We start from the raw sequence: 16,855 nt of genomic DNA, 5'->3' as shown, positions 1-16,855 counted from the left end.
TAAGAGATGATACACAGACGCAAGGATGAAGTAGAAAAGATTGAAAGCTTCAAGGTTTTAGGTGTTCAGATCACCAACAACCTGTCCTGGTAACCCCCATGCCGACACTGCAGGCAAGAAGTCCACTATTCCGCAGGTGGAGGTCCACCTCGTTGTCAAACGAGGGGCATGCACACGGTGGGTCGTGCGTGGGCTGCTCTTGGAGGTTCCGGGAGAGGCCTAGTACTTCGTGTCGGTGTGTGTGCTTGATCCTGGACCGGTAGAAGGGCGCCGCAACAGCTCGGTGACTAGCACTGCTGGCTGTGCAGATACATGGATTTGGGCCTGTGTCTGTGGGAGTTTGTGCATTCTCCCTGTGGTTGCGTGGGTTTCCTCCGGGCGCTCCGGTTTCCTCCCACACCCCAAAGATGTGCTCTTAGGCTGATTGGTTTACCAAATTGACACTATTCTCCCCTGAATCTGGCTAAGTTAGGGGTTCCATTCGTAGACACGCAGGTTAGAATAGGTGTAGGGTGATGCGGCGGTGCGGGCTCGTTGGGCCGAAGGGCCTGCTTCCCGCACTGGGTTGTTCTTTGTTCTAACGCCTCTACTTTCTCAGAAGACTAAGGAAATTTGGCTTGTCAGCTACGACTCTCACCAACTTTTACAGATGCACCATAGAAAGCATTCTTTCCGGTTGTATCACAGCTTGGTATGGGCTCCTGCTCTGCCCAAGACTGCAAGAAACTACAAAGGGTCATAAATGTAGCCCAATCCATCACACAAACCAGCCTCCCATCCATTGACTCTGTCTACACTTCCCGCTGCCTCAGCAAAGCAGCCAGCATAATCAAGGATAAGCCACACCCCGGACATTCTCTCTTCCAAAAGGGACAAAATGTTCTGTATCAACCGACTCAAGAACAGCTTCTTCCCTGCTGCCGTCTGACTTTTGAATGGACCTACCTCGTATTAAGTTGATCTGTGACTGTGACACTACATTCTGCATCCTCTACCTTTCCTTCTCTGTGAATGGTATGCTTTGTTTGTACAGCTTGCAAGAAACAATACTTTTCACTGTATCCCAATACATGTGACAATAATAAATCAAATCAAATCCTTCTCCCTGAAATACTTTATGAACAGTATGCTTTGTATAGTGCACAAGAAACAATACTTTTCACTGCATCCCAATACATGTGACAATAATAAAACAAATCCTTCTCCCCTATGTACTCTATGAATGGTATGCGTTGTCTGTATAGCGCGCAAGAAACAATACTTTTCACTGTATCCCAATACATGTGACAATAATAAAACAAATCCTTCTCCCCTACGTACTCTATGAATGGTACGCGTTGTCTGTATAGCGCACAAGAAACAATACTTTTCACTGTATCCCAATACATGTGACAATAATAAATCAAATCAAATCCTTCTCCCCGAAATACTTTATGAACAGTATGCTTTGTATAGTGCACAAGAAACAATACTTTTCACTGCATCCCAATACATGTGACAATAATAAAACAAATCCTTCTCCCCTATGTACTCTATGAATGGTATGCGTTGTCTGTCTAGCGCGCAAGAAACAATACTTTTCACTGTATCCCAATACATGTGACAATAATAAAACAAATCCTTCTCCCCTACGTACTCTATGAATGGTACGCGTTGTCTGTATAGCGCACAAGAAACAATACTTTTCACTGTATCCCAATACATGTGACAATAATAAATCAAATCAAATCCTTCTCCCCGAAATACTTTATGAACAGTATGCTTTGTATAGTGCACAAGAAACAATACTTTTCACTGCATCCCAATACATGTGACAATAATAAAACAAATCCTTCTCCCCTATGTACTCTATGAATGGTATGCGTTGTCTGTCTAGCACGCAAGAAACAATACTTTTCACTGTATCCCAATACATGTGACAATAATAAAACAAATCCTTCTCCCCTACGTACTCTATGAATGGTACGCGTTGTCTGCATAGCGCACAAGAAACAATACTTTTCACTGTATCCCAATACATGTGACAATAATAAATCAAATCAAAATCAATTAGCTGTTTTCAGCCAATCACAACCACACCTGATATTCAAAGCACACACCTGCCAGCACTGATCAATGAGGTAGCTCTTTTTGACACCAACCAAATAGCTCAAATTAACTTAGGGAGAAATTAAAAGGGGCAGCTCCCCAAAAGGAGGGGGTGCAGCCCGAACAAAAAACAAAGTTGAAAGGAAACTCAAAACATTAAATCAAAATGTGACTGTCGGGGTCTATAATACACCCCAGCCCCTGCGGTGCCCAACTGGCCTATTAATGAGGTGTGATCTCTCTCTCTCTCTAGCCCAGAGATGCCCAGATCCGTCCACACTTCTCTCTATAGCTGTCTCGCCTTAGTTCAAGTAACTTAACACATATCGCAGGTCTGGACATTGTACTGAGACCTACCGCTCTCCGAGTACCCTCCTCCTTCCTAGGCCGAGGTCTTTTCTCATCCTTGACAACACAGGGAGTCTCTGTGGAAACAAGTGCAATGACTTCAAAGCTGATGCTTTTGTACACGCTTTAAACTTTATTTATTAGTGCCACAGGTCGGCTTACATTAACACTGCAATGAAGTTACCGCGAAAATCCCCCAGTCGCCACACTCCGACACCTGATCGGGTAACACCGAGGGAGAATTTAGCATGGCCAATGCGCCTAACATAAAGTTTTATTTATTACTGTCACAAGTTGGCTTACATTAACGCTGCAATGAAGTTACTGTGAAAATCCCCTAGTTGCTACACTCCCAGCCCCTGTTCAGGTAACACCGAGGGAGAATTTAGCACGGCCAATGCACCTAACATAAAGTTTTATTTATTAGTGTCACAAGTTGGCTTACATTAACGCTGCAATGAAGTTACTATGAAAATCCCCTAGTTGCTACAGTCCCAGCCCCTGGTCAGGGAACACTGAGGGAGAATTTAGCATGGCCAAACCACCCTGATCTAAAGTTTATTTATTAGTGTCACAAGTAGGCTTACGTTAATGCTGCAATGACGTTACTGTGCAAATCCCCCAGTCGCCACAGTCTGGCGCCTGTATGGGTAACACTGAAGGAGAAGTAAGAAGTCTCACAATACCAGGTTAAAGTCCAACGGGTTTATTTGGTAGCACGAGCTTTCGGAGCGCTGCTCCTTCATCAGGTGAGTCAAGGAACGGTGATACGAAAGCTTGTGCTACCAGATAAACCTGTTGGACTTTAACCAGCTGTTGTGAGACTTCTTATTGTGCCCACCACAGTCCAACGCCGGCATCTCCACAACGCTGAGGGAGAATTTAGCACGGCCAATCCATCCTAAGCAGCACGCCTTTCGGACTGTGGGAGGAAACCGGAGCACCCGGAGGAAACCCACAAAGACACGGCGGTGGAGGGGGGTGGTGGAAGTGGGCAGACTCTGCACAGAAAGTGAGACAAGCTGGGAATTGGACCTGTGCTAACCACAGATGGCTACGCTCAGATGGACACGATGTTTAACGTAGATAAGTGTGAGGTTGTTCATTTTGGCAGATAAAATTGAAAGGCAAATTATTTATCCGAATGAAAAGCAGACTCAAAATGCGTCTGGGGCAGAGGGATCTGGGTGTCATTGTCCATGAATCGCAGAAAGTCGGCACGCAGGTGCAGCACATGATTAAAAAAAGGCAAATGGGATGTTGACGTTTATTGCAAAGAGACTGGAGTATAAAACTAGAGGAGTGTGGTTGCAATTGTATAAGATGTTGGTGAGACAATATCTGTAGCACTGTATCCAGCTTTGGTCTCCTTCTTTGAGGAAAGATGTGGTGACATTTGAGGCAGTTCAGAGGAGGTTCGCCCAGATTGATTCCGGGGATGGAAGGGTTGACTTATGAGGAGAGATTAAACAGTTTGGGGTTGTACTCGCTGGAGTGTAGAAGGATAGTAAAAAGTCTGACAACACCAGGTTTTAGTCCAACCTATTTATTTGATAATATTCTCACTAGCTTTCGAGGGGACAGCCTCTTCGTCAGGTGAATGGAGAGTTCTGGCCTCAGACAGAGCATATAAAGCACAGACAGTTTAGAGATTACTGATTAAAATGCGAATCCTTACACCTAACCTGCTGTTCAAGACCTGAAGTGGCTGACAATGAAGGATGACAGGGATCTGATCAAGGGATATGAAATTCTAAAAGGGATTGATAGCGTGAATGTAGACTAAATATTTCCCCTGTGTGGGGCAATCTAGAACAAGAGGTGACAGGGTATAGATTGAGAGGCAGTAGATTTAAAACTGAGATGAGGCGAAACTACTTCTCACAGAGGGTGGGGTGAATTTGTGGAACTCGATGCCCCGTAGCGCTGAATTGTTTCAAGCAGGAACAGTGGCACAGCGGGTTAGCACTGCTGCCTCAGAGTGCGAGGGACCCGGGTTCGATTCCCGGCTCGGGTCACTGTCTGTGCGGAGTCTGCACGCTATATTTCACGATTTCAAAAAAAAAACGGTTCAAAGGGAGATGGCGAGCAGGTGGGGAGGTGGATTTGAGACCAGGGAGAAGTCAGCCACGATCCGACTGAATGGCGCAGCAGGCTCAAGAGGGCTGAATTTGCCCATCTTCCGCTCCTAATTCCGACGTTCCTGTGAACAATTTGCTTCCCTATGGAAGGGTTACTGTCATCGGGGGGGAAATGGGCAGCACTGTGTCCATTTCTGATCACTGTGACACCGGAGGACACGCGAGCCCTGGCAGTGAGCACAGAGAAGAGGCACGAGGTTAGTTCCCAGTGCCAGGGTTCCGAGGAAAGATTTGGGCTGCTCGGCCCAGAAAAGAGGCGTCCTGAGAGGCGATCTCGTAATAAGATAATTAAGGGAAAGTTAAAAAATAAATCCTGAATAATACTGGTTTAAAGTTGGAGACCATGGCAAAGGAACACAGGTTCAAACGAGGGGGACGGCACGGTGGTTAGCACTTGCAGCACCCCAGGGACCCGGGCTCAAAGCAGCCATGACCAATTAAATGGGGGTGCAGGCTCGAGGGGCTGAATGGCCTCCTACTCCTGCACCTATTATCTATGTTCCCTGCCAGTCTCAGGTGTGACTCCTTGCTGGGGTATGACTGGGGTATCTACGTAATCCCCCTTGACACTCCCACTCAATAAAATCCCCTCCGAAGAGGGCAGGATCAGTGGCACGGTGGTTAGCGCTGCTGCCTCACAGCACCAGGTTCCCGGGTTCAATTCCCAGCCTGGGTCACTGTCTGTGCGGAGTCTGCATGGTCCTCCCCCCTCCTACCCGTGACTGTGTGGGTTTCCTCCAGGCGCTCCGGTTTCCTCCCACAGCCGGAAAGACGTGCTGGTTAGGGTGGATCGGCCGTGCTAAATTCCCCCTCAGTGTTACCAGAACAGGAGCCGGAGTGAGAAGATTTTCACAGTAATTTTTCACAGCAGTGTTAATGTGAGCCGACTTGTAACACTGATAAGTAAACTTAAATATTCCGATCTGATCGCTAGCTCCGTTTTAAATGTGATCGCAAATAGCGGCGTACAGTAACATTGTATACCGCAATAAGAGCCTGTGGTTAGAGTGAACTTCCTTGTGTGGTTCACATTCCTAAAACGGGCCCCAACTTTGAGGAACAACATGTAAGGAAGCCTGAATTTTCTTTGTTACTCAATCGTAGGACATGGGCATCACTGGCTGGGTCAGCATTTATTGCCCATCCCTAGTTGCCCTTGAACTGAGTGGCTTGCTAGGCCATTTCAGTGGGGCAGTTGAGAGTCAACCTCATTGCTCTGGAGTCACATGTAGGCCAGACCGGGTAAGGACGGCAGATCTCCTTCCGCACAGACAGTGACCCAAGCTGAGTCCCTGGCACTGTGAGGCAGCAGTACTAACCACTGCGCCACCATGAACCAGATGGGTTTTTCCGACAATGGGTCATCAGTAGATTCTTAATTCCAGATTTTTTGTTTTAATTGAATTCAGATTCCACCACGTGCCGTGGCGGGATTTGAACTCGGATCCCCAGGAACATTAGCTGAGCTTCTGGTTCAATGGTCCAACAATAATACCAGTAAGGCCATCGCCTCCCCATTATGTGTGACCCGAATTTTAAGTTTAAGTTCACTTATTGGCGTCAGAAGTAGGCTAATCGTCAGTGTTCGGCTAACACTGAGGAAGAATTTAAGTTTAAAGTTTATTTATTAGTCACAAGTAGGCTGACATTAACATTGCAGTGAAGTTACTGTGAAAACCATCATCCACGATCATCCTCAACACCAGTGCCTCACAAGGCTGTGTTCTCAGGCCCCTACTACACTCCTTATACACCTATGACTGTGCGGCCAAATTCCCCTCTGATTTGATTTTCAAGTTTGCTGACAACACTGACGCCACGACAACGGATGAATGAACATCGCTCGACAATCACCGGGCAAGACTGTTCCCTTCCTGTTGGCGAACACTTCAGTAGTCACGGGCATTCCGCCTCTGACCTTCTGGTAAGCGTTCTCCAAGGCGGCCTTCACGACACACGACAGCGCAGAGTCGCTGAGCAGAGACTGATAGCCAAGTTCTACACACATGAGGACGGTCTCAACAGGGATCTTGGGTTCATGTCGCACTATCTGTAACCCCCGTTACTTGCCTGGGTTTGCAAAACCTCACTCACTGTGCTGTCTGGAGACAATACACATCTCTTTAACCTGTGATCAGTGCTCCTTCCACACACATTGTCGGCCACTTTAGGACTTGAACAGCAGGTTAGGTGTAAAGATTCGCATTCCAATCAGTAATCTCTAAACTGTCTGTGCTTTATATGCTCTGTCCGAGGCCAGAACTCTCCATTCACCTGACGAAGAGGGAGTCCCCTCGAAAGCTTGTGGGTTTACTAACAAATAAATCGGTTGGACTAAAACCTGGTGTTGTCAGACCTTTTACTGTGACAACACCAGGGTCAGATCTCAAACAATGGCGCGACAGAGCACAGGAATGAGATAGAGAATGTGGTGAACTGGCGCTGCAACAATAATCTGTCCGTCAATGTCAACAAAACGAAGGAGATTGTCATCGAATTCAGGAAGCGTAAAGGAGAACATGCCCCTGTCTACATCAACGGGTACGAAGTAGCAAGGTTCGAGAGCTTCATGTTTTTAGGTGTCCAGGTCACCAACAACCTGTCCTGGTTCCCCACTATACTGACACCATAGTTAAGAAAGCCCATCAATGCCTCTACTTTCTCAGAAGACTAAGGAAATCTGGCATGTCAGCCAGGACTCTCACCAACCTTTACAGATGCACCATAGAAAGCATTCTTTCTGGTTGTATCACAGCTTGGTATGAGCTCCTGCTCTGCCCAAGACCGCAAGGAACTACAAAAGGTTGTGAATGTAGCCCAATCCATCACACAAACCAGCCTCCCATCCATTGACTCTGTCTACACTTCCCGCTGCCTCGGGAAAAGCAGCCGGCATAATTAAGGACCCCACGCACCCTGAACATTCTCTCTGCCACCTTCTTCCTTCAGGAAAAAGACACAAAAATCTGAGGTCACGTACCAACCGACTCAAGAACAGCTTCTTCCCTGCTGCTGTCAGACTTTTGAAAGGACCTACCTCACATTAAGTTGATCTTTCTCTACACCCTAGCTATGACTGTAACACTGCATTCTGCACTCTCTCCTTTCCTTCTCTATGAAAGGTATGCTTTGTTTGTGTAGCAAGCAAGAAAGAACACTCTTCACTGTATCCCAATACATGTGACAACAATAAATCAAATCAAATCCTTCTCCCCTATGTACTCTATGAACAGTACGCTTTGTCTGTATGGCATGCAAGAAACAATACTTTTCACTGTATCCCAATACGTGTGACAATAATAAATCAAATCCTTCTCCTCTATGTACTCTATGAACGGTATGCTTTGTCTGTATAGCACACAAGAAACAATACTTTTGTATCCCAATACATGTGACAATAATAAATCAAATCAAATCAAATCAAAACTCTCCTAGTCGCCACACTCCGGCACCTGTTCGGGTAACACTGAGGGAGAATTTAGCATGGCCAATGCACCCTAACCAGCACATCTTTTGGACTGTGGGAGGAAACCAGAGCAATGATTACTCAGGTGTCTATGATCGGCCGTCTGGGGAATGTACACACATATCAATACATATGCGAACGCGGGGCCCAATGGTTGTGTCAGGTAGGGCCTCTCCAGAGGTCTGCTGCCTCACAGCTCCAGGGACCTGGGTTCGATTCCCGACTCGGGTAACTGTCTGTGTGGAGTCTGCACGTTCTTTCCTCCGTGTCTGTGTGGCCCTGACAAGTACAGTAGACACCCGAGTTACTCGGATCATCCTGGCATTGTGTAAGTGCAGAGGATGAATGACTTCAAATAGGTTACTGAAGGGGAATAAATTTAAAGGGTTATGGGGATGGACGGGAGTAATGGGACTAATTGGAGAGCCTTCATAGAGTCCCCACGTGCAGCCCCCATTCCACCACCAGCTCTGTTCCCCCGTTAACCCCCCTCCCTTACTCCTCCATGCCAACGTGGCTCCCTCATCCCCTCCCAGCCCTCACCTCAGGTTAAAATCATGAAATAACATGACTTCCCGGCTTTGGGTCATTGTCTGTGCAGAGTCCACGCCTTCTCCGTGTGTCTGCATGGGTTTCCTCTGGGTGCTCTGGTTTCCTCCCGCGGTCCCCAGTGCAGGAGGAGGCCATTTGGCCCATTGGGCCTGCAGTGACAGCAATCCCATCCAAACCGTACCCCCTTAACCCCATCACTAGACCTTCACCGCCCCTCCCACCATGGGAATCGAGCAGGCGAGGGATGGATCATGGAAAGATTGACCTTTCAGGATGAGCCAGGCTGTAAAATCCCACCCCATGTATTTCCCCTGCTAATCCCCCGACACTGAAGGGCAATTTATCATGGCCAATCCACCTAACCTGCATATCTTTGGACACTAAGGGACAATTTAGCATGGCCAATCCACCTCACCTGCACATCTTTGGACACTATGGGGTAATTTAGCATGGCCAATCCACCTAACCTGCACATCTTTTGGAGTGTGAAAGGGAAACTGGAGGACCCAGAGGAAACCCACACAGATACGGGGAGGGCATGCAGTGACTCAAGGCCACAAGTCAAACCCAGTCCCTGGAATTGTGAGGCAGCAGTGCGAACCACCATGCCACCCATTCTGCTGTGACATGGAAAACAGTATCTTCCACGTTATTCCAATTGTGAATGAGGCATAAAAAAAGTCATACCCAGTGAATCCTGACTGGAATCGTCCTCATCAGAAAGTTCAGCATCTCCGTTCCTGCTGCATCCGACAGCAAAGCCAAAACGGGATATTCGATCCTACAAAATCAAATTCAATAATTTTAAAAAGTGAAATAGTGCTTTATTTAGTGCATCCGTGCAATCCCTGTTTTACACACACACTCATGCACATACTCACACACACTCAAACACACACACACAATCACACATACTCCCACACACACAAACACACACACACACATACTCCCACACACACACACAAACACTCACACACACACTCATAGTCTCACACACATTCACACATACTCCCACACACACACACACTCTCACATACTCCCACACGCACAAACACTCACACACACTCATACATACTCCCACACACACACACACTCACACACACATAATTACACACTCACTCACATACACATTCACTCACTCACGCACACACTTCCGCACACACATGCACTCGCACTCACACACTCACATTTACACACACACATATACTCACACTTACTGACACTATAGTTAAGCAAGCCCACCAATACTTCTACTTTCTCAGGAGGCTAAAGAAATTTGGCTACGACTCTCATCAACTTCTACAGGTGCACCATTGAAAGCATTATTTTTCGTTGCATCACAGCTTGGTATGAGCTCCTGCTCTGCCCAAGACCGCAAGAAACTACAAAAGATCATAAATGTAGTCTAATCCATCACGCAAACCAGCCTCCCATCCACTGACTCTGTCTACACTTCCCACTGCCTCGGGAAAAGCAGCCAGCATAATTCAAGACAGGACATATTCTCTTCCACCTCCTTCTGTCAGAAAGTCTGAGGTCACGTACCGACCGACTCAAGAACAGCTTCTTCCCTGCTGCTGTCAGACTATTGAATGGACCTACCTCGCATTAAGTTGATCTTTCTCGACACCCTAGCTATGACTGTAACACTACATTCTGCACTCTCTCCTTTCCTTCTCTATGAATGGTATGCTTTGTCTGTATAGCGCGCAAGAAACAATACTTTTCACTGTATCCCAATATGTGACAATAATAAATCAAATCAAATCCTTCTCCCATATGTAGTCTATGAATGGTATGCTTTGTTTGTATAGCGCACAAGAAACAATACTTTTCACTGTATCCCAATACATGTGACAATAATGAATCAAATCAGAGAATGGAGATGTCAGGGGTAAGTTTTTCACTCAGAGGGTGGTGGGTGAGTGGAATTGGCTGCTGTTGGTGGTGGTGGAGGCGAACTCGCTAGGGTCTTATAAAAGACTTCAGGATGAGTACATGGGATTTAATGGGATTGGGAGTTATAGATAGTTCTATGGCCTGGTAGGTATGGATATGATCGGCGCAACTTATGGGCCGAAAGGCCTGTTTGTGCTGTAGCGTTCTATGTAATCAGAAACAGAACAGAGATTCCAAATGACCTGTATTTTCACTTTCTGAGCCTCCTCAGCCATCTTCTTGGCTGCATTTATCCTCTTGCTGAAATCACGTCTCTGGGGTAAAGAGAAACAGAATAAAACAAAGTCAAGTCCTTTCTGTAATAATCCAGTGGAAGAACACGTGTTTGTGCAGCAGTCTATTGCATCTCGAAACATTCTGAGATGTATAGTGCCTGCTGCGCAGGACAAGGGGGTGGCACGGTGGCACAGTGGTTAGGCACTGCTGCCTCACAGCAACAGAGACCCGGGTTCGATTCCCGGCTTGGGTCACTGTCTGCGCGGAGAATGCATGCTTCCCCCCCAACTCCGTGTCTGCGTGGGCTTCCTCCGGGTGAATCCTAGAATCCTTACAGTGCAGAAGGAGGCCAGTCAGCTCATCGAGTCTGCCCCATTCACAATCCGACCCTGGCCCTATCCCCACAACCTCAAGCATTTACCCTGGTTAGTCCCCCGAACACTAAGATGAAATTTAGTATGGTCCGATCCACCTAACTTGCACGTCTTTGGGCTGTGTGAGGAAACCAGGGCACCCGGCGGAAACCCACGCAGGCACGGGGAGAATGTGCAAACTCCACACAAACAGTGACCCAAGCTGAGAACATAACCCCGATCCCTGGGGCTGTGAGGCAGCAGTGCAAACTACTATGCTGCGCCTGTGTTCCAGTTTGCTCAGCAAGATGTCTCACAACACCAGGTTAAAGCCTCACAGGTTTATTTGGTAGCAAAAGGCACTAGCTTTCGGAGCGCTGCTCCTTCGTCAGGTGAGGAGGATTTCAGTTCTCATATAACTGGGCATATAAAGACACAAACTCAATTTACAAAATAAGGGTTGGAATACGAGTCTTTACAGGTCATCAAGTCTTAAAGGTACAGACAATGTGAGTGGAGAGAGGGTTAAGCGCAGGTGAAAGTGATGTGTATTGTCTCCAGCCAGGACGATTAGTGAGATTTTGCAAACCCAGGCAAGTTGTGGGAGTGCGACGTGAACCCAAGATCCCGGTTGAGGCCGTCCTCATGTGTGCGGAACTTGGCTATCAGTCTCTGCTCAGCCACTCTGAGCTGTTGTGTGTCTTGAAGGCCGCCTTGGAGAACCCTTACCCGAAGGCCAGAGACTGAATGCCCATGAGCGCTGAAGTGTTTCCCAACAGGAAGAGAACACTCTTGCCTGTGACTATCGAGTGGTGTTCATTCATCCATTGTTGTAGCGTCTGCATGGTCTCCCCAGTGTACCATGCCTCGGGGGAGGGGGGGGAGTGGTCATCCTTTCCTGCAGTGTATCAGGTAGACAACGTTGGCCGGGTCACGAGAGTATGTACCGTGTACCTGGTGGATGGTGTTCTCATGTGAGATGATGGCATCCGTGTCAATGATCCAGCATGTCTTGCAGAGGTTGCTGTGGCGGGGTTATGTGGTGTCATGCATTCCAGGTTCCTCCCACAGTCTGAAAGACGTGCTGGTTAGGGTGCATTGGCCATGCTAAAGTTTCCCTCAGTGTTCTCCAAATAGGCGCCGGAGTGTGGCAGTAACTTCACAGTAACTTCATTGCGGTGTTAATGTAAACCGACTTGTGATGACACTAATAAATAAACTTTTACTTTACTTTGAAATAAGGTCCATTCACCTGATGAAGGGACAGCGCTCCAAAAGTTTGTGCTATCAAATAAACCAGTTGGTCTTTAACCTGGTGTTGTGAGACTTCTGACTGAGCCCACCTCAGTACAACGCCGGCATCTCCACAACAAACATTAATACTGTAATGAAGTTATTGTGAAATTCCTCTGGTCACCACACTCTGGCTCCTGATCGGGTCAATGCGTCCTAACCAGCACGTCTTTCAGGCTCTGAGGGGAAACTGGAGCACCCGGAGAAAACCCATGCAGACAGTGGGGGGAGAATGTGCAGACTCTGCACAGACAGTGACCCAAACTGGGAATCGAACCCAGGTCCCTGGTACTGTGAGGCAGCAGTGCGGACCACTGTGCCAGCCATCGCAACACCATTCAGGGTGAAGTAGCCCTGTTTGATTGGAACGCTTTAAAATAGATAGCAAAAGAAAACATGACTTGTACTCAAGATTCTGCTCATGGAGTTTACTTACTGCGATGTTTTTCTCTTGAGGAATTTCCTGGAAACTCTTTATCAGTGGCACAGGAATCCATGCATGGCTTGCGGTCGTGTCGAAAAACGTAATGTGATATTTTGACTGGAAAAGCAGCGGGGGTGGGGGGAAAAAGGAGGTTACAATTGGAGAATTCAATTCACATCGTTTAATGGTGACACACTTAGACAGCTAAACCCGGCTCCAAATGCACTCCTCTCCCAGTGGGATCTGCCAAGGCGCCGGATCGCAGACAATGTCAAGTTAAGGGCGGCACGGTGGGTTAGCACTGCAACCTCACAGCGCCAGGGACCCGGGTTCGGTTCCCAGCTCGGGTCACTGCCTGTGTGGAGGTTGCACGTTCTCCCCGTGTCTGTGTGGGTTTCCTCCGGGTGCTCCGGTTTCCTCCCACAGTCCGAAAAACATGCTGGTTAGGTACACTGAACAGGTGCCGGAGTGTGGCAACTGCGGGAATTTTACAGTAACTTCATTGCAGTGTTAATGTGAGCCTTACTTGTGACTAATGAACTTTTACTTTTAAAAAATTACATGGGAATATAGGGACTAGAAGCAGGAATAGGCCATTCGGCCCATCAAACCTGCTCCACCATTCATTTTGATCATGACTGATCATCAAATCTAATATCCTGATTCCTCCCCTTTCTCCCCTCATATCCCTTGATCCCTTTAGCCCCAAGAGCTATATATAGAATATATATAGAACATTACAGCGCACTACAGGCCCTTTGGCCCTCAATGTTGCGCTGACCTGTAAAACCAATCTAAAGCCCATCTAACCTACACTTTTCCATACATCTGACCCATCAAGTCTGCTCTGCCATATCTAATTTCTTCTTGAAATCTCACAATGTTTTGGCCTCAATTACTTCCTGTGGTAGTGAATTCCACAGATTCGCTTCTCTCTGGGTGAAGAAATTTCTCCTCACCTCAGTCCTAAAAGTAAGGAGTCTCACATCACCAGGTTGAATTCCAACAGGTTTATTTGGTGTCATGAGTTCCCAGAGCGCTGTGCCCTCCTCAGGTGAGTATAAATTCCCTCACCCGATGAAGGTGCAGCGCTCCGAAAGCTCATGATATACCAAATTAAACTGTTGGACTTTAACCTGGCGTTGTGAGACTCCTTACTGTGCCCACCCCAGTCCAACGCCGGCATCTCCACATCAGTTCTAAAAGGTTTACCCATTATCCTCAAACTACGACCCCTAGTTCTGGACTCTCCCACCATCGGGAACATGCTTTCTGAATCTCCTCCTGTCTAACCTTGTTAGAATTTTATAAGTTTCTATGAGATTCTCTCTCACTCTTCTAAACTCCAATGAATATAATCCTGACCGACTTAGTCTCTCCTTATGTGATAGGCCTGCCATCCCAGGAATCAGCCTGGTAAATCCTCGCTGAGCTCCCTCTGTAGCAAGGACATCCTTCCTCCATAAGGAGACCAAAACTACACACAACACTCCAGGTATGGCCTCACCAACACCCTGTACAGTTGCAGCAAAACATCCCAATCCCTATACTCAAATCCTCTTGCTATGAAACATACACTGGGTGAGACTCATTCACAGATAGCTATCATATACAAAACCCAGCCACTGAGATATGAAGTTACTGATGCTTTTTTTCAAATGAGCATCATGGAATCATTTAAGAAATGAGAGATGTCAAATTGAGGAAAAATTTATCCACATCTTTGGATGCACACATCACCCACAACATGCTGTACCTGTACTGGGAGTGTTTGGTGGGGTACAGTGGAGAGGGAGCTTTACTCTGTATCTAACCCCGCACTGTACCTGTCCTGAGAGTGTTTGATGGGGGGACAGTGTAGAGGGAGCTTTAATCTGTATCTAACCCCGTGCTGTACCTGTCCTGGGAGTGTTTGATGGGGACAGTATAGAGGGAGCTGTATTCTGTATTTAACCCCATGCTGTACCTGTCCTGGGAGTGTTTGATGGGGGGACAGTGTAGAGGGAGCTTTACTCTGTATCTAACCCCGTGCTGTACGTGTCCTGGGAGTGTTTGATGGGGACAGTGGAGAGAGAGCTTTACTCTACCCAATCCTGCCACATTCCGGCGCCTATTCGGGTAACACTGGGGGAGAATTTAGCGTGCCCAATGCACCCTAATCAGCATGTCTTTCGGACTGTAGCAGAAAACCGGAGCACCCAGAGGAAACCCATGCAGACACAGGGAGAACATGCAGGCTCCACACAGTCACTGACCCAAGCTGGGAATCAAATCCAAGTCCTTGGTGCTGTGAGGCAGCAGTGCTAATCACTGTGCCGCTGTACCGCCCATTTTGCCTTTGTCCATTCAAATCAGGATACTCACCGGAAATTGATCTGAGTCACTGGTGAACATGAAGTATTTTCCAGTCTGAGGATCATGTTCCACCATGCCAGGCCACCTAAACAATCGAATATTGGTAGTTACGAAGCCAGCTAGACACAGGCCAGATACTTATAATAATTAAATTGCAGAGCAACTCGCACCTAGGTTGGGAACGCTGAAACAGGGGTTTGGGGCTTCACACCCACACATACCCAGGGGTGGAATGGGAGGTAGGGGAGTAGGATCAAGTGGGAACGGCAGTGGATGCTGTTAGCTGCCACATTCCTGCCTCCTCCGACCCATCACCATGGAGGCGTGCGACCCACCCAAGGCCCATAAGTGACCATTAAACAAGAACATAAGAACTAGGAGCAGGGGTGGGCCATCTGGCCTCTCCAGCCTGCTCCACCATTCAATAAGATGATCGCTGATCTTTTCAGCTCCCCTTACCAGGCCGCTCATTGTAACCCTTAATTCCTTTACTGTTCAAAAATCTATCTATCCTCGCCTTAAAAACATTCAATGAGGTAGCCTCACTGGGCAGGGAATTCCACAGACTCACAACCCTTTGGGTGAAGAAGTTCCTCCTCAACTCAGTCCTAAATCTGCTCCCCCTTATTTTGAGGCCATGCCCCCTAGTTCTAGTTTCACCCACCAGTGGAAACAACCTCCCTGCTTCTATCTTATCTATTCCCTTCATAATCTTATATGTTTCCATAAGATTTCCCCTCATTCTTCTGAATTCCAGTGAGTATAGTCCCAGGCGACTCAGTCTCTCCTCATAAGCCAACCCTCTCAACTCCGGAATCAACCTAGTGAATCTCCTCTGCACCCCCTCCAGTGCCAGTATATCCTTTCTCAAGTAAGGAGACCAAAACTGTACACAGTACTCCAGGTGTGGCCTCACCAGCACCTTATACAGCTGCAACATAACCTCACTGTTTTTAAACTCTATCTCTCTAGCAATGAAAGACAAAATTCCATTTGCCTTCTTAATTACCTTGCTGCACCTGTAAATCAACTCAAGACTCTTGCACTAGGACACCCAGGTCCCTCTGCACAGCAGCATGCTGCAATTTTTTTACCATTTAAATAATAGTCCAATGCGTGCATGCCCATTGCCCTCCTGCCGCCGCTGGTGTTTTGGAGGTGGTGATTCGCTTGGGAAGTCCACTCATAGAATCCCAACAGTGCAGAAAGAAGCCCATCGAGCCTGCACCGACAACAATCCCACCTCGGCCACATTCCCATAACCCCTCGACATTAAGGGGCAATTTAGCACAGCCAATCCATCTAATCTGCACATCTTTGGACACTAAAGGGCAATTTAGCATGGCCAATCCACCTAACCTGTGCATCTAAGGGGCAATTCAGCATGGGCAACATCTAATGCGTACATTTTTGGAGTGTGGGAGGAAACTGGAGCACCCGGTGGAAACCCATGCAGACACGGGGAGAATGCGCAAACTTCGCACAGACAGTGACCCAAGCCAGGACTCGAACCCAGATCCATGGCGCTGTGAAGGCAGCAGTGCGAACCACTGTGCCAAGTGCCGAAACATAGACACTCGAAGCAGCAGGTGGCCATTCGGCCTTTCGAGCCTGCTCTGCCATTCATGTTGATCATGGCTGATCATCAAATTCAATATCC

General features: G+C 47.4%; 1 protein-coding gene across 1 annotated transcript in view; it reads right to left on the bottom strand.

Moving 5' to 3' along the window:
- LOC145338983 (uncharacterized) overlaps positions 1-16,855 on the bottom strand; it is an 88,636-nt gene that overhangs the window by 9,864 nt on the left and 61,917 nt on the right. The window contains exons 12-15 of the mRNA XM_080183403.1: positions 15,205-15,280; positions 12,853-12,957; positions 10,737-10,808; positions 9,283-9,376 (exon numbers count right to left, since the gene is read on the bottom strand). Of these exons, the coding sequence (XP_080039529.1) occupies positions 9,283-9,376; positions 10,737-10,808; positions 12,853-12,957; positions 15,205-15,280 (347 nt within the window). The remainder of the gene's footprint in view (positions 1-9,282; positions 9,377-10,736; positions 10,809-12,852; positions 12,958-15,204; positions 15,281-16,855) is intronic.

The sequence above is a fragment of the Carcharhinus amblyrhynchos genome, unplaced genomic scaffold (genome assembly GCF_965287045.1).
Source record: "Carcharhinus amblyrhynchos unplaced genomic scaffold, sCarAmb.v2.hapA chromosome_277, whole genome shotgun sequence".
NCBI classification, from domain to species: domain Eukaryota; kingdom Metazoa; phylum Chordata; class Chondrichthyes; order Carcharhiniformes; family Carcharhinidae; genus Carcharhinus; species Carcharhinus amblyrhynchos.
This window is presented reverse-complemented; position numbering and strand designations above follow the sequence as displayed.